Genomic DNA, 22,979 nt, shown 5'->3' on the forward strand with positions numbered 1-22,979 from the left:
GCCGTGCTGCCTCCGGCAGCTGGCAGCAGCAGCAGCTCACACAAGTCAAAGACTGTCTCTCTGACTCAACCAGAGTTGAGTTCTTGCTTCTTCACAAGGAGGACTCTTGTCTCCAGCTCCCATCAGCAGCCAGCTGCCTGCAGCCCTTTTTCTGCTTGTGCACAGCTTTGCAGCTCATCTGTGCACGTGCTTCCACTCCAGGTGCCTACATGAGAATGCAAATCTCTTTGGCATGCGTGAAAAAACAAAGGAGCTTTCACGCTTGGTGTTTCTTGTCAGTACTTTGCATCTCTCTGTGCTTCACCTCAGGCATCTGTGTCCCTGCAGCCCAGAGAGGTGCCTGGTGGAGCAGAGAGCCACTCCCAGCCCATGGAGGAGCCCACGCTGGAGCGGGTGGATGCCTGAAGGAGGCTGTGAGTGCGTGGGAAACCCATCCTGAAGCAAGGCTCCAGGAGCCCTTCCTACAAGGTGCAGCCCATCCTGCCTTCCTCAGCCACTGCCCTGGGTGCACTCCAGGGACCTCTTCTCCTCCCACAGTGTGCAGGGGTTTTGTTTGGGCAGGACCAGGATGGTCCGTTGAACCTCTGCTGTTAACCACCCAAGTGGCTTCTGCTACATCTTTATCCCACTGTTCCCATGCCCCATTGCCCAGTGCTCTGCACATAGAATCACAGAATGGTGGGGGTTGGGAAGGGACCTTTAGAGATCATCCAGTCCAACCCCCATGCAGAAGCAGGTCCCACCTAGATCAGGTCACACAGGAACATGTCCCACATGTGTCTTGAAGAGCTCCAGGGAAGGAGCCTCGACACCATCCCGGGGCAGCCTGGGCCAGGGCTCCCTCACCTCACACTGAAAGACATTTTTCTTATGGTTAAGTGGAACTTTTTTGTGTTTCAGCTTCATCCCATCACCCCTTGTCCTGTGGCTAGATACCATCGAAAAAAGTGCTGCCCCAACCTCCTGACACCCACCCTTTAGATATTTGTATCTATTAACAAGATCTCCCCTCAGTCTCCTCTGCTCCAGACTAAACAGCCCCAGGTCCCACAGCATTTTCTAGTATGAAAGATCAAGTCTAACTGGGCCCTGAAAAGCTTGGGTAAGGACACAGGCAGCCCCATCTCTTTGCCCCGTGCCTGTGTGCAGCAAGCCCCAAGGAGACTGTGCTCCAGGCACTGCTCCAAAGTGGGGGAGCTGCCACGCTCACTGCAGCCCAAGAGGAAGGCTGTGGCAGCGTGGCTCTCAGAGAGCCTCCCGCTCCTGCCCTCAGCCCGTGTGTGCCCCTGCTGCTGCCCCCACACACGTTCCTGTGCTGATGGAGGGACTCTGCTCCTCTCCATGGCAGTTGGAAGGAGACTGGCTGGGTCATCTTTGCTGCCGGTGCAGCAGGCCCTCAGCCTTGCTCTGCTGACACCCACATGGGTGCCTGCTGTCTCCCAGCACCCTCAGCCCTTGTCCTGCCACAGGGACAGGAGTGACAGGCTTGGAGCTGCTCAGCTGATCTCGGGGCACCGAGGCCTCCTGATCTGTGGCTCTTGCAGTCATCTGCTCTCCCTTCCTCACAGGTGCCACCATTGACCTGACAAGAACTTCCAAGACCTACAGGTGCAGCTGGAATTGCATCTTCAACATTGTTCTGAGCAGAAGGTACCCTGAGGATGGGCCTGATACCATCCTGCAGGTACTGTAGCAGAAACCATCAGTGCTGCTTGCCTGCCTGCCTGCCTGCCACTGCTCCTGTGGAAGCCCACAGCGTTGGTCAGGTTCCTGAAACCAGAGCTCCAAGACAGGGCAGGGCTTGCTAGAAACCAGCAGTTTCCCTCAGGAAGGGAGCGGAGCAGGACTGAGGGGCCCTGCTGTGACCCCGCTGCCACCCTCTTCCCTACCAGTGCACTGACCCAGAGCTGCTGGTGCCTCTCCGCCCTGCCATTGCTCTCCACGGCTTACAGGGACACAGCTGCTCTCTCACCACGGGCTACAGAGGGGTCTGTGGTCCAGTGCTGCTCTTTCCTTCCTCCTTCTCTGACTGGGATCCCCATGCTCTGCTCCATTTTGTACCACCTCCTCTTCTGGCTTAGATTTCGCTTCTTCAGTAGTGATGGCAGAGGCACCAGCTTGGCCTGGCCGGGCTGGAGGTGGATCCAGCTCAGATCCAGGGCATGTTCTGAGAGCTGCTTACAGGGACAGCGCTGCAGTTCCCTTCCCCTGTTGCCAAGCAAAAAGCAGCTCCACACAAGGCCATGGCAGTGCCTCCTCCTGCAGCTGGAGCAGAGCCCCAGGCACACGGCGCCTGTGCTCCAGGCCAGAGGAGCAGCGGCGCTGGCCCCAGCACTCGCTTCTGTCTCAGTGCTGTCCTGTGCTGCTTTGCAGACGGATGTCTCCCGGGGCAGGCGCTGGTGTTTCCCAGGGCATTCTGGCCAGGTTGTCATCAGGCTGCCAGCACGAGTCCAGCTGAGTGCCGTGGCTCTGCAGCACGTCCCTGAGGAAGGCTCCTTGTCCGTGGCTGTCAGCAGTGCTCCCAGAGACGTGGCTGTCTATGTAAGTGTGTGCTGGGTGCTTCTGGCTGCATCTGGCCCTGGGGGGACGTGGCAGGGACTCGCTTGCTTTTGTGCCCCTCTGAGGCTGCTGCCCTGCTCTCTGCTGAGCACTGCAGTGCCCTAGCCAGGTGCTTCAGGGGCTCGAGAGCTTTCAACCTTTCAAGACTTATTCTGGCCAAAGCCCCTCAGGGTTCTTGACCAAAGCTCAAGGCAGAGACTGAGCTCCTCCCCAGCCAGCAGTAGGCTGTGGCTATTGGCCAGGAGAGGGCGGGTGGGTAGCAGGGCTGGTGCAGCACATCCTACTACCCAGACACCTGCTGGCAGACCTACATGGCTGCCACTTCCAGTCTAGGAGATGCCTTCAGTGCATGGATGATCACTTCTTGACGCAGGTGGTGGATGTGCCAACTAGGAGAGGAGCACTAGTGGATCTTGTGCTCATGAGCAAGCAGGGTCTGGTGGAAGTGGTGGAGGTCGAGAGCAGCCTTGGCTGCAGCAGCCATGAGATGGTGGAGTTCAGGATCTGGTGTGGTAGGAACAGAATACCAAGCAGGATCACAGCCCTGGGCTTTAGCAGGGCCAACTTTGGCCTTTTCAAGCAATTGCTAGGGGACATCTTGTGGGACAGGGTATTAGAGGACAAAGAGGCCCAAGAGAGTTGGTCTGTATTCAAAGGTCCCTTTTTCCAGGCTGAGGATTAGAGCATGCAGCGGGTAGGAAGTCCAGGAAGGGAGCCAGGAGACCCACATGGTTCAGCAGGGAACTGTTGGGCAAACTCAAGTGGAAGGAGAGAGTCTAGAGATGATGGAAGGAAGGGATGGCCACTTGGGATGAATGTAAGGCTGTTGTCAGAAGATGTAGGGAGGCAAGTAGGAAAGCTAAAGCCTCATTGGAGTTGTACCTTGCAAGGGAGGACAAGGACAACAAGAAGGGCTTCTTCAAATACACTGCAGGTAGAACTAACACCAGAGGCAATGTAGGCCCAGTGCTGAACGAGGTGAGTGCCCTTGTGACAGAGGAGACAGAGAAGGCAGAGTTCCTGAATGCCTCCATTGCCTCTGTGTATATTGCTGGAGACTGCCCTCAGGAGCCCCAGACTCCAGAGGAAGTCAGGTTGAAGGAGGAGTTGTGTTTGGTTGCTGAGGACTGGGATCAGGATCAGCTGAGCAGTCTGGATGTGCATCAATCCATGGGCCCCGATGGGATGCACCCACGGGTGCTGAGGGAGCTGGAGGCAGTCATTGCTGAACCACCCTCCATCCTCTTCAGTAATTCATGGAGGGCAGGAGAGGTGCCTGAGGGCTGGAGGAGAGCAAATGTCACTCCAGTCTGCAACAAGGGTAAGAAGGAGGAGCTGAGAAACTCCAGAGCACTCAGCCTCAGCTCCATCCCTGGGAAGGATGGAACAACTTCTCCTGGGCGCTGTCTCCAGGCAGTTAAAGGACAAGAGGGTCATTGGGAGCAATCAGCGTGGCTTGACCAAGGGGGAGTCGTGTGACCAACCTGAGAGCCTTTGCTGAAGGTGTAAGCAGGTGGATAGATGGTGGCAGTGCAGCAGATGTGGTTTATCTGGGTTTCAGTCAAGCATCTGGCACCTTCTCCCACAGCATCCTGGCAGCAAAACTGAGGCAGTGTGGGCTGGATGATCAGACCATGAGGTAGAGTGTAAAGTGGCTGAAGGCAGAGTGGTGACCAATGGGGCAGGGTGCAGCTGGAGGCCTGTGTCTAGTGGAGTCTCTCAGGGGTCGGTGCTGGGCCCGGTACTGTTCAATCTATTCATTAGTGACCTTGCTGTGGGAACAGAGGCACTGCCAGCAAGTTTGCTGCTGATACTGAACTGGGGCGGTGGCTGCCACCCCAGAGGCTGTGCTGCCATCCAACCAGACGTGGACAGGCTGAGAATGGGCAGAGAGAAACCTAAGGAAGTTCAACAAGGGCAAGTGTGGAGTCTTGCACCTGGGAGAGAACAACCCCATGTACCAGCACAGGTTGGGAAATGAACTGTGAGAGCAGTGTAGGGGAAAGGGACCTGGGGGTCTTGGTGGGCAGCAGGATGAGCATGAGCCAGCAATGTGCTTTCGTGGCCCAGAAGGCCAATGGCATCCTGGGCTGGATTAGAAGGACTGTGGTGAGCAGGTGGAGAGAGGTTCTGCTCCCCCTTTCCTCTGCCCTCGTGAGACCACATCTGGAACAGTGTGTCCAGTTGTGGGCCCCTCAGTGCAAGGACAGGGAGCTGCTGGAGAGAGTTCAGCACAGGGCCACAGAGATGATGGAGTGGAGCATTTCTCTTGTGCTGAAAGGCTGAGGGAGCTGGGGCTCTGTAGCTTGGAGGAGGGGAGACTGAGAGGTGACCTCATTCATGTTACAAAGGCATCAAGGGTGGGTGTCAGGAGGATGGAGCCAGGCTGTGCTCAGGGATGGCCAATGACAGGACAAGGGGCAATAGGGACAAACTGGAACGGAAGAGGTTCCAAAGAAACAGAAGGAGGAATTTGTTCCCTGCTGAGGTGAGGGAGCACTGCAAGGGGCTGCCCAGATGGGCTGTGGAGTCTCTTTCTCTGGAGACATTCCAACCCAGCTGGACGAGTTCCTGTGTGACCTACTCTAGGGAGTCGTGCTCTGGCAGGGGGGTAGCACTGGATGAGCTTTCCAGGTCCCTCCCAAGCCTTGAGATGCTCTGGTTCTGTGATTCTGCACGTTGCCTCTTTGTTGACATGAATCTGAGCTGTTCTCCTTGTGCTTTGCCCCGAGGGACTGGAGGCGTCGGGAAAAGAGGAAACTCAGCTTGGGACCCTCACGTACGACGTGGCAAAAGAGGCCGTTCAGCCCTTCCCTCTGAAGGCACGGCCTGTGCACGGGGGAGAGATGCCATGGAGCAAAAAGGGTTTGCCTGCAAGTGCACAGCAGGCAGCGTGTGAATGCTGTCTCCCTGGGCACTGGCTCGCTTTGAGAGAGACCTGGTGGGGTTGTGAGAGCTGAGCAGCGTGTGGTGGTGGCAGCAAAAGCAGAACACGGGCAGGATCGGGCAGGTGGGAGCACAAGCTCTGAGAGATCTCTGGCTGCAGCCACTGCCTTCAGCAGAGCCAGCTGCACACACAGACACTGCACAAGGCCTTTGTGCCCTGCAGAAAGAGGGGTGCCCAGTGCCAAAAGCCCTCGGGCAGCACCAGCGCTGCGTCCTGTGGCCTGTGGCGGGTGGGACAGTGTCCTCTCCTCCCAGCACAGCCCCTTCTGTCCCCTGCCCTCAGGCTGCAGGGGAAGGCGAGCCCAGGGGACAGCGGGAGCTTGGTGGGGCTGCCCAGCAGCTGCCCTACACGTCAGAGCCCCTCCTGGGCCTCTCTGTCAGCACAGAACAAGCAGCAGAGGCAAAGGGCCGAGGGAAGGAGGCGCAGCCCCAGCGGGGCCGGCGTGCAGAGGATGCCCAGCTGCTTTGGGGAGCCTGATCCCTGAGCAGGAGCGGGGCTGGCAGGGGGAGATATGGCTGCACTGTTGCTCTGAACGCCTGCATTTCCTTGTCTCTCTTCACAGAACACGCCGCTCCCCAGAGCTTTTCCTTACATCAAAGTTCTTGTTACAAGCAACTGGGGAAACCCAACGTACAGCTGCATTTCCAGAGTGTGGGTGCATGGGAGGATGGCGAATCAGGAGAGCCTCAGATGCCAGCAGGGACAGCGGGTGTGGACAGTGATAACTGCTGTTTGCTCGTGTCCTTTCCTTCATGTATTTTCTAGGTATTGTTTTGAATGTATTTTCTCTGGGTAACTGGAGTTCAAGTGAGGGGCTCTGCCTTCCTCACGCTGCCGCTGGGCTCCGTTTGTTGTGTTATTTCGCTGGTTCTCTTAGTGCTTTAGTTGTCAATAAAACTGCCCCTGTTTCCTTTTGACTCGGTGCCTGTGTGCTTTGTGCTGGCCCCGCTCCCAGCAGAACAATTCTTGCTGTGCCCATGGTTTCTGTCCTCATTTCATCCCTTTTTCTCCAGTTCCCCGACACCCTTTGGTTTGTCGTTGTTCTTTCTGAGCCCATTTGGATCCGTTTGCTGCTTTCCAGTGTTTTCCTTCCTTCCAGCATCACAGGGGCTTCTAGAATCTTCTGTTGACCCCATCCTTTGGTGTCCGTGTGTGACGGTGCCAGTCTCTGCCCCGCTTGTGTCCCTTTCCCGGGGCAGACTGGGAGCGGGGCCGGGCGGCAGAGGCGGGGGCTGGGTGAGTGTGCGGCCGCAGCCCCGAGTGACAAAGCGTCCCCTCAGCCCCGGCCCCGCGGCCGCCTGGGGCTGCTCCTCGCCCGGGCGTTTGCCGACGGGGCTCTGCTGGAGTCCAAGCCCTGCCCTCACCCTGCCACGGCCACCACTGACCGTGGCCCTCAGCACCTCAGCTCTGCGGCTTTGGGATCCCAAACCTGCCCCTCAGCACCGTTCCCTCGGGTCTGTATTCCAATGGCTCCGCGGGATTTGATGCTGCAGACAGAGCTGGTTCTTGCCTGTGGGTTCAGTAACTAAAGACGTGTCTCTCCACGTGCTGGAGCTGACATTTAACAGCTCTCTGCACAGTCTCCTTTGGGTTTTTTTCACATAAGGACGAGTCCCTGACTTTCAAAGAGCTCCAGTAGGTTCTTCCAGCCCTTTCCCCAAAGTCAGCCCTGTTGCTTAGCTCTGTGCTCTGTCCATCAGAGACACAGGCCAGAGCATCCCATGAGTTGAGAACAGTCTCTTCCCTTCTCCTGTAGGCACAGATGGGATCCAGCATGGCATGGCTAAATTTAGGTCAGAAGACTTGATCCTCCCAACAACTGACCAAGGTCACAGGAGATATTGCTATTGGTTTCCTACTCAATCTCCATGCCCTGAGACTGCATCCCAAATTGCTCTTTGCTCACGATGTCTGTGCTCTTGGACCTCGCAATTCTCTGAGCAAAGTCTTGTGTCTTGTCTTTGTCTTTTCCCCAGAACTGACCAGTGCTCACCAAATGGAAAAGGCTCAAATGCAGCTGTGTCTCCAGGTTGGCAGCTCCACTGTTTCATTCCCCACCCCTGTCTCTCCAGGTTGGCAGCCCCACTGTTTCATTCCCCAGCCCTGTCTCTCCAGGTTGGCAGCTCCCCTGTTTCATTCCCCAGCCCTGTCTCTCCAGGTTGGCAGTTCCACTGTTTTATTTCTCATGTGGCTGTGGCAGTTTGAGGCAGCTCAGCAGTTGTGCAAAGAGCACTGGTGTCAGGTCCCAGAGAAGAACACCAGTTTCACAGCAGCTGTGACTTTTACTCTTGCACAGAGAGAGGTACCAGGTGTAACCAAGGTGATGGCCTTCTACCATGGCATGGCTGGCTGGGTAGATGAGGGGAGAGCAGTGGATGGCCTCCACCTCTAGGTGCTCTCCAGAGGTGCCTCCCAACTCCTGCCATTCTGGGATTCAGCGAATGCTTTGGATGGTAACAGCAACACAATTGCTTAAAAGAACATCTTGTTGCTGTGTCCAGCTCTGAGATGGATGAGCATTGAAAGTCCACACCACTAACTCAGCGTTGCCTGTTGCCACGTTAGAAGCCCAGCAAGGTGAAGGAAGCAGGGATGAGCTGTCTCCTGCCTCTTTCTAACTCCAGGGTCCACACCAATGGGCTCTTTCATGCCTGAGATAGAAATGCCAGCAATCTGAAGGAAGGACAGGCTTGTTCTGCTGCAGCCCAAGGCAACAGGGTGACAGTTTCACAGAGCGGTGCCAGGCAGGGTCAGCAGCCGCAGGTGCTGCGGGGGTTTCGGGCTTCCCCTTCTCCTGGGGATTTGGGGTTTTTTCCCTATTTATGCAGGACTATGAGGAAAAGCACGTCAGGCAGCAACCTCGGCTTGGTATTTGGCCCGGCTCTGCTCAGGCCACATCAAGCAGATGCTTTGTCATCACTTGTGGATTCCTGTTAGCAAATGTGGATGTCAGAGCTGCTCATCACATACTATGAGGAGCTATTGGCTGTGCCTCAGAAGGCACCTGGCTGGCTTGGCCGCTGCAACCCAAATGATGGATCAACATCTTGAGCCCAGGGCGGGATGGAACAGGACCGTGGGCCCAGGCTGGCAATGCCTGGTGGCTTTGCAGCCACTGTTCTAATCTCTGTTCCGTGTCTCATTTCATGTTTTATGTGGCCAACAAAGGAAAAGAAATGTTCTGAGAGTTCACCTGTAGGTCAAAAGACCAACTGAAGTGCTGAGGCCTGAGCAGCAGGCCCCAAACTCAAGCTGACCTCTAATGAACCTCACAGCCAAATAGGAGATGAAGTGAGTGTCTGATTATCAGTGAAATACGTGTGATGATTAGTGACAGACGTAGCCAGACAGAATAGAGTCATTAGTGAAGAGAGATGCCACGAGATTCCTTTGCTTGTTTGGAGGCAACTGTCGAGGTCATGAAACCAGGTGTCTGGCCTGGCGTGAAAATACATGATCAGAGCCGAACAGGGAAAGAAACTCCCTTGGTTCCTCCCTGATCCCTGGCCAGGCTCCGGGGGGGATCTCAATGCAGTGTGCAACCAGCTGTTCCCGCTTTGGGAGTGATGTGACGTTGTTGATTCGAGAAGAGAAGAGCTGGACCTTCTTGGAGACCTCCCCTACGAGTGGATGCGCTGCGTGGGACTCCCCAGTTGCAGCAACAGGTTCTGCAAGTCCTGGCTGCACTGGGGCTCCCCAGCCACGGCGGGTCTGGGTGATGAGAACTCAGGCACCTGCCGATGTCTCTTCCTTAGTTACTGTCCATGACTGGATGCAGTTGGTGGATGGAGTGTAGTGTATGCTCACGCTTTAGATGTCAGTATCAATCAGCCTGTTTCCTTCTGACTCGCTGCCCGTGTCCTTTGTGCTGACCCCACTATGAGCACAACAATTCTTGACATGCTGATGGTTTTTTGCCTCCAATGTCTTTGCCAAAGTATATTAGATGTCCATTCTGCACGTCCATAGTGGTTCCCTGACGCTCATTTTCAACTTTCCCCTCGTTCCCTTAATTGCTTTTCATTTTGTCTGTTGCTTTTCATCCATTTGCTGCCCTATTTGTTTCCTTTTTCCCTTGCCTTTCCTCGTTCCCTTCTCTTCTTCTCTTTCCACATCCCTTTTAGTCTCTGTCCCCATTTTGTCCCTTTTTCTCTTTAGTTCCCTTACACCCATTGATTTTTAAGTGGTTCTTTCTGTGCTTTCTATATCTCCCATTGAGATATATAACTTCTACCGACAGTGTGTACTTTTTCAATGGGAGTTGAGGAGTCAAAGTGAGTGTGATTGGAGATAGCTCCCACAGGAAAGCAGCTGCAAATGTGACACCGTGCTGGCTGATAGACTGCATGGGGACCTACTTACTACTGTAGCTGGGGTCTGCCTTCCTGCTTTCTTGTAGCTCCCATACGCAGTGGTATACGTTAAGGGAGGGCATGTGTTATTTCAGTGGGAGCTGAGCAGTCCAAATGGGTGGGATTGAAGATAGCTCCCTGTTCTGGTTTTTCCTTCCTGCCTCTTACGTGGCAAAAAGTGGGGTTTTAGTAGAGTTTTGAGAAGAAAAGTAGGGCTTGGGGGGGGTTCTGAGGGATAAAATAAGGTTTTGGCGCAATTGTGAGAGCAAAAGTGTGATTTCAGTGGAGTTGTGAGGGATGAAAGGAGGTTTTTGGGCATGTCTGAGGGGAAAAGTGAGGTTTGGGTGGCATTTTACAGGAAAACAGTTGGGATTTGGGTGGAATTTTACAGAGGAAAAGCGGTGTTTTTGAGCAATTCTGAGGGAAAAAGTAGAGTTTTTGTTTATTTCTGAGAGCAAAAGTGAGGTTTTGTTGGAGTTTTAGGAGAAAAAGTGGGTTTTGGTGCAATTTTTCAGGGAAAAGTGTAGTTTGGAAGAGTTTTGAGGGGAAAAGTGGGGATGGAGTACATTTCTGAGGGCCAAAAGCAGTGGAGTTGTGGGATAAAATGAGGTTATGGTGCAATTCTGAGGGGAAAAGGTGGGATTTGGGTGGAGTTTTGAGGGAAAAAGTGGGGTATGGGAGGATTTCTGAAAAAAACAAGTGTTTTGGTGGGGTTTTGAGGGGAAAATGTGGTTTTGTGGAAATTCTGAGGGTAAAAGTGGAGTTTGGGTGGTGTTTTGAGGGGGAAAATGGGGTTTTGGTCGAGTTTTGAGGGGAAAGGTGCGGTTTTGGGGAACTTCTGGGGGAAGAAGCGGGGTTTTGGTGCAGTTTTGAGGGAAACAGTGGTGTTTTGGTGGAGTTCTGAGTGAAAAAGTGAGGTTTTGGAGGTATTTTCCGAGGAAAAGTGGGTCTTGGGTGCTATTCTGAGGGAAAAAGTGGGATTTTTGGGAAGTGCTGGGTAAAAAAGTGCCATCTTGAGGGAAAAAGTGGAGTTTTGGAAGCGTTTTGAGGGGAAAAAGTGGGGTTTGGGGGAGTTGTGAGGGATCAAATGAGGTTTTAGTGCAATTCTGAGAGGAAAAACAAGGATTTTGGAGGAGATTTGAGGCTGTAAAGTGGGGTTTGAGTACATTTCTGAGAAAGAAAAGTGGCATTTGGGTGGAGTTTTGAGGGAAAAGATGAGATTTTTGGGGCATTTCTGAAGGAAAAGGTGGGATTTGGGTGGTGTTTTGAGGGAAAAAGCAGGGTTTTGTTAAATTTCTGAGAGCAAAAGTGGGGTTTAGGTGGAGTTTGGATGGAAAAAGTGAGGTTTTGGAGTAATTCTGAGGGGAAAAGAGGGCCTTTGGGGAAGATGTGAGGAGAAAAGGGGTTTTGTGTGAGTTTTGAAGGACCAAGTGGGGTTTTGGGGGAGTTCTGAGGGATCAAAAGACGGTAATTTTGGGGTAATTGTGAGGGAAAGCAATTGGGATTTGGGTGTAGTTTTGAGAGGAAAAGTGGGGTTTTGGAGCAATTCTGAGAGAAAAAGTGGGGGTTTGTGTGGAGTTTGGAAGGAAAATATGTGTTTTTGTTGGGGTGTTTAAAGAAAAAGTGAGGTTTTTGGGAAATCTTGAGGGGAAAGTGTGGGGGTCTGGGTGGAGTTATGAGAAAAAAAGGAAGGTTTTGGTAACTATCTGAGGTCCAAAGTGGGGGTTTGGGTGGAGGTTTGAAGGAACAAGTTGTTTTCTGTTGGGATTTGGAGGGGAAAAGTGAGGGTGTGTGGGAGTTCTGAGGGATAACATGAGGTGTGGGGGCAAATCTGAGGGGAAAAGTGAGGTTTGGGTGGCATTTTACAGGAAAACAGTTGGGATTTGGGTGGAATTTGATAGAGGAAAAGCGGTGTTTTTGAGCAATTCTGAGGGAAAAGTAGAGTTTTTGTTTATTTGTGTTCTGGTTTAGCAAGGAGCAGCTTTTGGCTTAGTAACAGGGGGAGCGGGTTGCAGTGAAGACCCGAGAAAGAGTTTGCGGACTCTCCCCCGGCTCCTGGGTTCACACCCACCTCCGGCCCGGCTGGGCCAATCTGGCGCCTCTGCCAGCACTATTTAGGGGACGGGAATTTGGAATGCGAGGCAGGAGGTGTAAGAGTGACAGGAGATGGAGGCGACCACGCGGACCCTTCAGCCAGAGAAGGAGGAAGGAAGGAGAAGCAACAGACCAGAGACTCCTCTGCAAGCCGTGGCGAGAATGCAGCTGTGCCCCTGCAGCCTCTGGAGATCCATGGCAGGAGCGAGAGTTCCCAGCAGCTCCGTGTGAGTGAGCCCGGACGGGAGAGGGACTGTGTGGGGAGGGGCCATGGCCCAGGCCGTGCTGGAGAGCCTGCACGCCGCAGAGCAGCCCCACACGAGAGGCAGAGACGAGCTGCAGCCTTTGGAGTCAGTGGGCATCGGAGCAGCCCGTGCAGGGCTGCCATGCGTGTGAGTTACCCCACGGACTCGCAGGGAGGACTGGTGTGGAGTTCACCCGTCCTGGGGAGGGACAAACGGCAGAAGCTATGGGGAACAGACTAACTGAAACCCCCACTGCCTGCCCCCCCGGACCGTGCAGGGGGGGACAAGGTAAAAACCCCGGGATCAGGGCTCTGAGCCCGGGAAGAGGGGAGGGGTGGCAAGAAGGTGTTCTTCAAAAGGCTGGTTGGACTCCTCATTGATGTATTGCTCTGTGTTGTTTCATTTTGGTTATGTTTTGGGTTTTTGGGGGTATGTTTTAGTTGATGTTGCATTACACTGTTTCTCTATTTTCTTCCCCAAACCGAGTGGCCTGGTCTGCTTTGTCCTGAACCTTCAGCGGCAATTAAGCTCTCCCTGCCCTTGAGCAATTCTCAGCCTCTTCCATACTGGAGGCTAATCGTGGTCTTTGTTCCCTGATGGGCCTAAACCAGGACACTTAAGATCCCCAAATCTCTCCTTTTTCTACTCAAAACCTCCCTTTTCCCTACTAAAACCCCTTTTTTCCCCTCAAAACCTCCTCTTTTAACTCTTAAGACCCCTAAACCCCTCTTTATCCCCTCAAAACCTCCGTTTTTCCCCTCAATCCCCCCTTTTTCCCTTGAAACCCCCTCTTTTATCCCTTAAGACCACAAAACCTCCCATTTTCTCCTCAAAACCCCTTTTATCCCCTCAAAACCCCCCTTTTCGACTGAACCCCCCCTTTTATCCCTTAAGACCCCAAAACCCCCCTTTTCCCCCTCAAAACCTCAATTTTTCCCCTCAACCCCCCCCTTTTTCCCCCTCAAAACCTCTTGCATCCCTTTAGACCCCAAAACCTCCTATTTTCCCCTCAAAACCTCAATTTTTCCCCTCAGAACCCTCCTTTTCCCCTCAAAACCCCTCTTTTATCCCTTTAGACCCCCATATCTTTCATTTTCTTCTCAAAACCCCTTTTATCCCTTCAAAACCCCCCTTTTCGACTCAACCCCCCCTTTTATCCGTTAAGACCCCAAAATCTCACTTTTTCCGCAAAACCCCTCTTTCATCCCTTTAGACCCCAAAACCTCCCATTTTCCCCTCAAAACCCCCCCTTTTCCCCTCAAACCCCCCCTTTTCCCCTCAAAACCCCTCTTTTATCCCTTTAGACCCCAAAACCTCCCATTTTCCCCTCAAAGCCTCCATTTTTCCCCTCAAACCCCCCCTTTTCCTCTCAAAACCCCTCTTTTATCCCTTAAGACCCCAAAACCCCTTTTTCCCCTCAAAACCCCCTTTTTCCCGCCTTTAGACCCAAAGCCGCCCCTTTTCCCCTCAGCGCCAGGCCCCGCCCCTCCCCTCGGCCCGTCCATTTCTCACGGGGGGGGGCGAAACAAAACCCCCTCATTTTATACAAAACCTTTATTCTGTAACAGTGTGTGTTGGGGTGGGGGGTCCCCCAAACCTCCCCCCGCGACCCCCCAACACTGAGAAGGGGGGAGCACAGCGGGTGCCAAGGGGGGGGACACACACATAGGTGTCCCCCCCCGCCATCATCCCGAGGGCCACAATGCCGCCCCCCCCCCCCCCGCCTTAAATCTCTTGATCTACACAATAAATACGGCGGGGGGCGGCTCAGGCGCGGGGGAGGCAGCGGCGGGGCCAGGCCGGGGGGGCACAGGCAGCGGAACGAGCCCGCGGTGTTGAGGCAGCGGCCGGGCTGGCAGCGGGGGGGGCCCGAACACTCGTCCACGTCTGGGGAGGGCGGCGGCACAGAAGGGGTTAATGGGGTATTGGGGGGGATGGGATGGGGGATGGGGATGGGGAGGGCTCAGGGTGCTGGGGAGGGGGTTTGGGTGCTGAGGAAGGAGTTTTGGAGGGGGTTGGGTGCTGGGGAGGGGGAGTTGGGTGCTGGGGAGGGAGTTTGGGAGGGGATTTGGGTGCTGAGGAGGGGGATAGGGAGGGGGTTTGGATGCTGAGGGAGGGGGTTTGGGAGGGGGCCTGGGTGGTGGGGAGGGGGTTTGGGTGCTGGGGAAGGAGTTTTGGAGGGGGGCTGGGTGCTGAGGGAGGGGGTTTGGGTGCTGGGGGAGGGGGTTTGTGGGATTTCTGAGGGATAACATGAGGTGTGGGGGCAAATCTGAGGGGAAAGGTGAGGTTTGGCATTTTAAAGGAAAACAGTTGGGATTTGGGTGGAATTTGATAGAGGAAAAGCGGTGTTTTTGAGCAATTCTGAGGGAAAAAGTAGAGTTTTTGTTTATTTCTGAGAGCAAAAGTGAGGTTTTGTTGGAGTTTTAGGAGAAAAAGTGGGTTTTGGTGCATCTTTGCAGGGAAAAGTGTAGTTTGGAAGAGTTTTGAGAGGCAAAGTGGGGATGGAGTACATTTCTGAGGGCCAAAAGCAGTGGAGTTGTGGGATAAAATGAGGTTTTGGTGCAATTCTGAGGGGAAAAGGTGGGATTTGGGTGGAGTTTTGAGGGAAAAAGTGGGGTTTTGGTAAATTTTTAAAGGGAAAAAGTGGGGTTTGGGTGGATGTTTGAAAAAACAATTTTTTTTGTGGGGTTTTGAGGGGAAAAGTGGGGTTTTGTGGAAATTCTGAGGGTAAAAGTGGAGTTTGGGTGGTGTTTTGAGGCGGAAAATGGGGTTTTGGTGCAGTTTTGAGGGGAAAAAGTGGGGTTTGGTGGAGTTCTGAGGGGAGAAGTGCAGTTTTGGGGAACTTTGTGAGGAAGAAGCGGGGTTTTGGTGCAGTTTTGAGGGAAATAGTGGTGTTTTGGTGGAGTTCTGAGTGAAAAAGTGAGGTTTTGGAGGTATTTTCAGAGGAAAAGTGGGTTTTGGGTGCTATTCTGAGGGAAAAAGTGGGATTTTTGGGAAGTGCTGGGTAAAAAAGTGCCATCTTGAGGGAAAAAGTGGAGTTTTGGAATTGTTTCGAGGGGAAAAAGTGGGGTTTGGGGGAGTTGTGAGGGATAAAATGAGGTTTTGGTGCAATTCTGAGAGAGAAAAAGGATTTTGGAGGAGTTTTGATGCAAACTGCCTTTGCATCAGGCCGGTGTAGAGAGCCTCAGGTTCCATCGGAAATCATTTGCTGGTTGTTTCAAGTGCAGAGCACAGAGTGTGGATAAATGTCCAGCAAGAACTGTAAAGGGAGAATCCCAGGCAACAAATGTGAAAAGGGGGGTGGAAAAGGGAGGGAGAATTCTCAAGTCCAGGTGGCCAAAATGTCAAACCAAAGCCAAAGTAAAGTCCTTAGGAGATCAACAGAAACCTGTCACCACTGCAGTGAGAGGGAGACTTTTAAAGCACCCATTGTTTGCTCTTCCAGATGCTGGGTTAGTGAGGAAACACTGGGCTGGAGAAGAGCAGGAAAGAACAGGCAGCTGCGTCATTGAAACACCATCACTCAGTTTTGCTACCAATAGAATTCCAGAGAATCAGCAAACCCAGCACCCCCCCAGTTCCTGTACGTCTGTGAGCTCCTTGACTTCAGTTAACACCACCTGGAAGCCTTCTCAGACAGCTCATTCTGCTGGAACTATCTGAGTTTCATCATTGGTTAGAACAATCCTTGTTGTTTCTTACTCCCCGTCCCTCTGCTAAGCAGGAACAGTTGGCTCTCCTGCTCCTCTGCCCATTGCGCCCAAATACCCAAATTGCTTGGATGGGTTGGAAGACTTAAAGCTGAACTTGACACTTGCTGTGCTTTAAAAATCCCATCTGTGGTCAGAGCACACTGTTGTGCAGAGAAGAAATGCTCTTCTGCTGAGGGCCCCCAGGCACAGAGGCAGCACTGGGCAGTTGTCTCTGTGAGAAGCTTTTGCTAGTGGCAATGATCTAGTGCAGGGAATTCGACCTACACTGGCCCTGAAGGGATTCCCTTCAGACAGGCACACAGCATTTTCAGTTCCACCTCCCACAGAACACTCTTGTGTTCAGCACACAGAACCTGCATTTTAGGTTTCCTTCATATACAGCACAGTCAAGTTTGATTCTGCTTGCTTTGCACTGTGCCCTTTCTTCTGCAAGCTGGGTGGCAGCTGTCCTGTGCAGTGAGCACTGAGCACTGGAAAACCACCTCTTCCAGCCTAGATTTCCTTCTGATGAAGTTTATCTCTCTGGGGCAAGGGAGACACGCCTTGGCACACTTCAGAGACTCCAAGACTTTGGACACTGTTGTGTCTAAAGGAACTTGAATTCTTCATGTGCACATTTAGGGTGCAAAATGGTGGTGCTGGTGTTTTTGTTTCCTGGGCATCCCAAGGGCCAGGTGGAGATGTGGAGCCAGCTGCACTCAAAATGTCCCTTGAAACAGCCTCCTTCCTGTCACAGTTCAGCAGGCCACTTGTGCAGCCTCAGTGACTCGTCCACACAAGCAGAGCAGGCGAGACAGGTCAGGCTTTCCACCAGGAAAACAGTCTACGGGGGCAAGAACCTGCCGAAAGAGGAAACACAATCCATGAGGAGCAAAGCTGATGCAGAGCAATGGTCGCCTTTGTCTCAGCCCAAAAAGGGGCCTAGGCTGGAAAGTCACTTTCACCTCAGCACTGGCCTCCTTGCAAGACCTTCAGAAACCTGTGCACACCGTAAGGTACCAAACATCAGAGCTCAGCAGCAGCTGCCCACCTCTTTGCTTTCCTTCAGCCTCTGCAGACAAGACCTTGGTCAAGAGCACAGAGGGACAGCAGAGCAGCTTCTGGCACTCTGACCTGTGTCTGGGGGTGACCCTTGAGACCTGGGAGCAGAGACTGAGCTGAGGGCACTTGACAGAGGAAGATGTAACCATAAGCTCTTCCTGCTCGTCGAGGTGTCACTGAGCTCTTGTTCCTTTTCCTCAGAACACCACGAAGACCATTTAGACCGAGAGCCAGGGAAACTGTCACATCTGTCAGGCAAGTCCGAGGTCCCAGGCTTGCAAATTCTGCCAGCAAGTGAGAGGGGCTCAGTAACCGTGCAATGACTGGCTTATTTACCAGAAAAGGAAGGCTCAGCTTTTCATCAAGGGAAGGAGCAATGGAGGCTGCTTTGGGATGAGCCTAGTGGGATGTCCCCTGGTGCTTACTGACGCTGTGAGTCAGTGAGCATGTAAATACAGGGGCTGTGTCAGCTGCCTGAGTTCCCACTGCAATCCAAAAAGACCAGGGTCCAAGTCACCCAACATAGCTGCTGGCTAGTCAAGTGACATCACTCTGTAGCCACCACTGACTGAACTTACAGGAGCTCTGGGGCGGTGAAGCCGCTGAACACTGCACACGACAACTACTCAGCTACCCAGCAACCCTTACAAGTCCCTGAGAACAGGACCCCCTCCTGTGCCTCATCCTCATCCCACCGCAGTTAAGGTGAAACAACTTTGCTGAGGCTCTCTGCTGACCAAATGCTGGATCCTGAGAGGACAGGAGGTGGTACCGAGAGCCAGGGAAAGCCAAGTGGCATTTCCCTGCTGCAGGCAGTACACACACAGGCCTTTGGCCCTTGTGCGCAGCCAAACAGCACCCTGGAGATTTGGGGTTGCGGCTACAACCCAGATCTCGGCTCTCTGACAAGTCATGCTGCTCCCAAACCAATTTTGACCAAGAGCAAAGAGGAGGAAAAGGGGCTTTTTGAGCGTGGTGTGACCTCAGGTGTCCACCCCTGCTTCTGCCTCCCCCCAGCTTGGGCCCCTCGTGGTGCCCCACACAGAATCCCCCTGGAAGCAGCAGCTCTGTGACATCAGCGCCCCGGCCGAGGCTTTCCAGGCACTATCAGCACTACGGCATCAGACACAGCGCTGGGGGTGACGTGCCCTTGGCTCTTGGAGCTGCCACGTGCCCTTGGCTCTTGGAGCTGCCACGTGCTGTCAGCGTGATGAAAGTTCTGATTGTCCTGGTCCTGCTGGGCCTGTGCTGCTGGCCTGTGAGTGCCTCAGTGCAAAGCTGTGGGTAAGTGGCTCTGGGAGGGAGCTTGGGCAGAAAAGAGGAGGCTGAGGGGGCATCTTCTTAATAGTTACAAACATCTAAAGGGTGGGTGTCAGGAGGTTGGGGCAGCAGTTTTTTCTGTGAGGTGAGGGAGCCCTGGCCCAGGCTGCCCAGGGAGGGTGTGGAGGCTCCTTCCTTGGAGGGCTTCAAGACCCTCCTGTGTGACCTGATCAAGGTGGGAGCTGCTTCTGCAGGGGGGTTGGACCGGATGATCTCTAAAGGTCCCTTCCAACCCCCACCATTCTGTGACTGTGTGATTCGATGATATGATGGGCTTCACTGGTTCCCCATGGCCCTGCCACAGCTTCCCAAACCCCAGGAGCTGGGAGCTGGGCTGCTGGCACCACTCGTCTGCGGGGCGAAGGCAGAAGCCGGGGCGCAGGGTTCCCCGGCCCCGCTGTCCGTGCGCTGCCCGGTGGGGAGGGCAGACGGCTGCCCTGCAGCCCCAGCAGCAGCCAGCCCTCCAGCAGGACACTCGTGACTTTCTGGTGACAGGAGAAGCTGCGGGACCCGGCCCTTGGCTGAGCAGCACGGGCTGTCGCGCATCGTGGGCGGCAGCGATGCCTCCCCGGGAGCCTGGCCCTGGATCGTCAGCATCCAGCTTCCCGGGGCAGCGGGCAGCGGGCACATCTGCGGAGGCTCCCTCATCCATCCCCGGTGGGTCCTGACCGCAGGACACTGCTTTGACAAGTACAGGTGAGTAGGAGCAGGGCAGGGCCGTGCCCCCAGCACTGGCAGAGTTCCCGTCCCGTGCTCGGCACGGGCTGGGCTGGTGCCGTTCCTGCAGCCCGGGGCTCGCGGGGCACCTGGCCTCTCCCTCGGCGAGCTGGAGGCAGGGAACTGCTGGGCTCCCTCTGAGCCCTCTGCTCCCCATCTGCCCCCCAGGAACGTCCCGACGTGGCGCATGGTGATCGGGGCCACCCGGCTGTCTGAGCTGGGCCCCGAGGCCCAAGTGCGCAAGAGCAAGCGGCTGCTGATCCACGAGAGCTACCGCAAAGGCGCCTTGGAGAACGACATCGCCCTGCTGGAGCTGGACGAGCCCGTGCAGTGCAGCGACTACGTGCAGCTGGCGTGTGTGACTCACTTCTCCGACGTGGTGGTGTCGCAGCTCACAGACTGCCGCGTCGCTGGCTGGGGCTACACCGCGGAAGGCTGTGAGTGCCCCCGGGAAAGCGCCTGTGTGCCTGGGGCGAGCCTGGGGAGACGGCTCGGGCTGCCCGAGGGCCGGGCTCAGGCTGCAGGCAGGGGCCTGAGCTACCTCAGGCTGCCGCGATACTGAGGGGACTTTCCCGTCAGGAAAGGCTGCAGGACCCGGGATGATTTTTTGCTCTTTAGATGAGGGAGCCCTGGCCCTGGCTGCCCAGGGAGGGCGTGGAGGCTCCTTCCTTGGAGGTCTTCCAAACCCTCCTGGACACGTTCCCGTGTGACCTGATCTAGAGGAATCTGCTTGAGCAGAGGGGTCAGACTAGATGATGTTTAGAGGTCCCTTCCAACCCCACCATCTGGGATTCTATGATTCTGAGTCATGGCCTAAAATCAGACAAGGGTCGAGTGCCTCTTTGGGGGTGCAAAGCCAAGGCTCAGGGAAGGGCTCTGCCCAGACAGGGGAGGGGAAGTGGCCCAGAGCTGCTGGGGGCTAATTCTTTGCCATGCTCACAGCTGCAGAAACATCCGACGTGCTGCAGGAGGCCAAGGTCCGCCTCATCAATGTCGAGCTCTGCAACAGCAGCGAGTGGTACGGAGGGGCCGTGCGCAGCTACAACCTGTGTGCTGGCTACCCGCGGGGCGGCATCGACACCTGCCAGGTAGGAGCAGCCACGGGCCAGCCCCGGCAGCACCCGCAGCCCTGGCCCACGTGGGGCTGCCGGGGCTCCCCAACACTCCCCTCACCCTGCTAGGGCTCCTCAACACCCCCCTCACCCTGCTGGGGCTTCCCAGCATCACCCTCACACTGCTGGGGCTCCCCAACACCCCCCTCACCCTCTGTCCTGTGCTGCAGGGTGACAGCGGGGGCCCGCTCGTCTGCAGAGCTCCACACGCCAACTTCTTCTGGCTCGTGGGCCTGACCAGCTGGGGGAAAGGCTGTGCCAGACCAAAGCAGCCTGGGGTCTACACCTCCACCCAGCACTTCTTCAACTGGGTCCAGTCACGGATTCGCTCAGGAGGAAGTGCTGCGACACTCGCCCGGCCAAAGAGGCCATCACAAGGCTCAGCCCTGGCAACAGCAGCAGGGACTGAGTCCTGCTCATTCCCACTCCAGAAGCTGCTGGATTTCGTTAATTGGATCCAGCAGCTCCTGCAGTCTCTGCAGGGAAAAGTGGCTTAAGCAGCAGGACTCTGAGCACGGCTGGGTCCTGCCCCTCGCCTTCACTGGAGGTTCTCAGCAGTAGTGCTTAGGCAGTAGTCAGTAGAAGCTGTAGCTGTAGCAGTGTCTTTGGACACAGTGTTGTTGGACTTTGTAAGATTATATGAGTTTCCTGTTGTGTTTGACAGTTCATTGGCCTCTGCACCGGTGCTGCAGAAGTGCAGCAATACCTGTGCACTGGAACCTTTGAAGTGGAGAGTTACTGACACAGTGTTCATCAAAATTAAATGCAAAAGAAAAAGCAAAAGGCCCCGTTGCCTCCTGGTGTCCCTGCAGCACAGCCTGGCTCCCCTCCCTCTGCCCTGCAGGAAGGGGTCACCTCACCAGCCCAGCCCTGGCTGGACACCCAGCCCCAGGACCTGGGGGCTCAGCCCCCTCGGCCGCGGAGGGGGGCTCCTCGCTGGTCTCTGTTAATGGATGGCAGGGGGCAGGGAGGAGGTGTCAGGGATGTCATCATGGGGCTAAAAGCAGAATCCAATCTTTAATTTGGGGTCTACCAGCCCCATATCCTTGGTGAGGGTTGGGGGGGAAGCAGGACACAGTTTGGGGTCTGCTGCTGCTGCTGGGTTTGCTGTCCTGGCCCCGGCTGTGGGCTACGGCGAGTCCTGCAGCATCCCTGGGATCCCACCCCCAGCCTCCTCATTGCCCGCACTGGGTTTTCTCAGCAGCACCATCCAGTGGAGACGCCCCCAAGGCCGAGGGGACAGCAAAGAAAGAGACCTGTCTGGGAGCTGTGTGAGGACAGAGGTGTTGGGGCAGTGCCAGCAAATCCCGCAGTGGCTGCGGGTGCGTGGGAAGCACATGCCAGGGCCCGTCCCCGCGGTGCAGCACCGCATGTGCTGCTGGCCAGGGCTCCTAAAGGGGGTAAAACCCTTCTGGGGAGGAGAGTGTGGGGGGTGATTCCCCTGGGGAGATGGGCTCAGCCAGGGGGCTCAAGGGAAGCCCCAGCCCTCGGGGGCCACCAGTTTGCACAAGGGGGATTTTGCTCTCCTTATCCCCCCAACTGTCCTGCAGCAGCCACTGAGGGGCCTCCACTCCTGTGGGGCCTGAGGGGTCGCAGAGGGTGGGGGCCCTGCAAGCCCATCCCCTCCCAGCCTGCTCAGACCAACACAAGGGCAGCATTTGCCCACCTCCTGCTTGTCCCCTCCAAGGATTTGTGTGTGTGAGGTGCCCATCTGTGTGTGTGAGGCATCCCCACGCTTTGGGCATCTCCAAGTGCCGTCTCACAATCCAGGCCTATGCCACAAGCAGTCTTTTCAGTTGTGTCAGAAAAATCCTCTGGTGTTTCCCAAACTAATGTCCAGGCAAATGTGAAAAGGAACTTCAAAAAGATGACAGCGAGAACTCAGGAACTTCCTCCCCTTCTCTTGGAGAAGAAGAGGGGCTTTCACAGCTCTGCAGCAGCCTCAAGTGAAAACAGACCTCTGCCACTGAGAAACCAGCCATATGGCAGTTCTGATGGTGCCTTTCATCAGTCACTCCAGTCACACAGCTCTACAGTGCCTTTGCTTCACAGAGCTGCTGCTGCCTTTCTTGTTCCTCAGCGAGCTGGTCGACTTCTATCAGTAGGCTTCTCTATTCCCTTGTTTGCATCTCTCGCTCTCCAGTATCTCCTTTTCCTGTCAGAGGTCAGGGGACTCCTTGTCCCCTCAGATGTTCTCCATCACCCTTGTTTCCGTTTCACAGTGTGCTGCTTCGCATGTCTTGTTTGCCTGGAAAACTATTGGAATGAATCAATCCTGTATCTCGTCATTAGCTCTTGTCAGACTCCAGTGGGCGGCTTCAGCACTGCAGTACAGTAGCATGACAAAGTAGGGCTCAAAAGCTCCTGTTTGGCAGGGACTGACATTAGATCCACCTCGGTGCTGGAGTTACTTGTTGCAGCAAATACCTTTGGCAGCTGCAGCTTCACAGCTGAACATCTGCATTGAACTAGCCATCTGGAATATCATCTGGAATGTATCTGGAACAGAATCTGTTGTTTCAGAAGAAGTGGATTTGGTAAGTCTCAGGAACAAAAGGACTTTGCAAACAGCCAGTAGCAGTGCTCTGCCTTCCCTCAGGCACGAGCCAACTGCACAGTTTTTATCCAGTGGCTTCATTTTCAGCTGGCTCACCTTCAGTGGCTTATTTCTACAGATGCCCCTGCCCCAGAAATGACAAATTCTGCTTAGAAAAAAACCTTTTTCTGACTTTAACTGGAGAAGACACTTGGCGTGAACTTATTAGAGCTGGGCACAGAGGAACCTGCTGAGGGGCACCAAGGGCAAGGGCAGAGTCCTGCAGCTGGGGAGGAACAAGCCCAGCACCAGCACAGGCTGGGGGGGACCTGCTGGAGAGCAG

General features: G+C 54.8%; 1 protein-coding gene across 1 annotated transcript; it reads left to right on the plus strand.

The window, feature by feature from the left end:
• The first annotated feature begins 397 nt into the window (after positions 1-397).
• On the plus strand, positions 398-20,842 carry LOC133629311 (acrosin-like). Its single transcript, XM_062019964.1, has 8 exons — positions 398-413; positions 1,569-1,684; positions 17,969-18,090; positions 18,767-18,967; positions 19,157-19,425; positions 19,931-20,076; positions 20,271-20,489; positions 20,765-20,842. The coding sequence occupies exons 1-8, from the start codon at positions 398-400 to the stop codon at positions 20,840-20,842; spliced, it is 1,167 nt and encodes a 388-aa protein (XP_061875948.1).
• The last annotated feature ends 2,137 nt before the right edge of the window (positions 20,843-22,979 follow it).

The sequence above is a fragment of the Colius striatus genome, unplaced genomic scaffold, assembly GCF_028858725.1.
Source record: "Colius striatus isolate bColStr4 unplaced genomic scaffold, bColStr4.1.hap1 scaffold_38, whole genome shotgun sequence".
NCBI classification, from domain to species: Eukaryota; Metazoa; Chordata; class Aves; order Coliiformes; family Coliidae; genus Colius; species Colius striatus.

Bases quoted from the DNA above. Each gene is read 5' to 3' on its own strand.
- LOC133629311 (XM_062019964.1), top strand. The intron at 1,685-17,968 runs GTACTGTAGCAG...GCCTCCCCCCAG, and splicing joins GGCCTGATACCATCCTGCAG to CTTGGGCCCCTCGTGGTGCC. The intron at 20,077-20,270 runs GTAGGAGCAGCC...CCTGTGCTGCAG, and splicing joins GCGGCATCGACACCTGCCAG to GGTGACAGCGGGGGCCCGCT.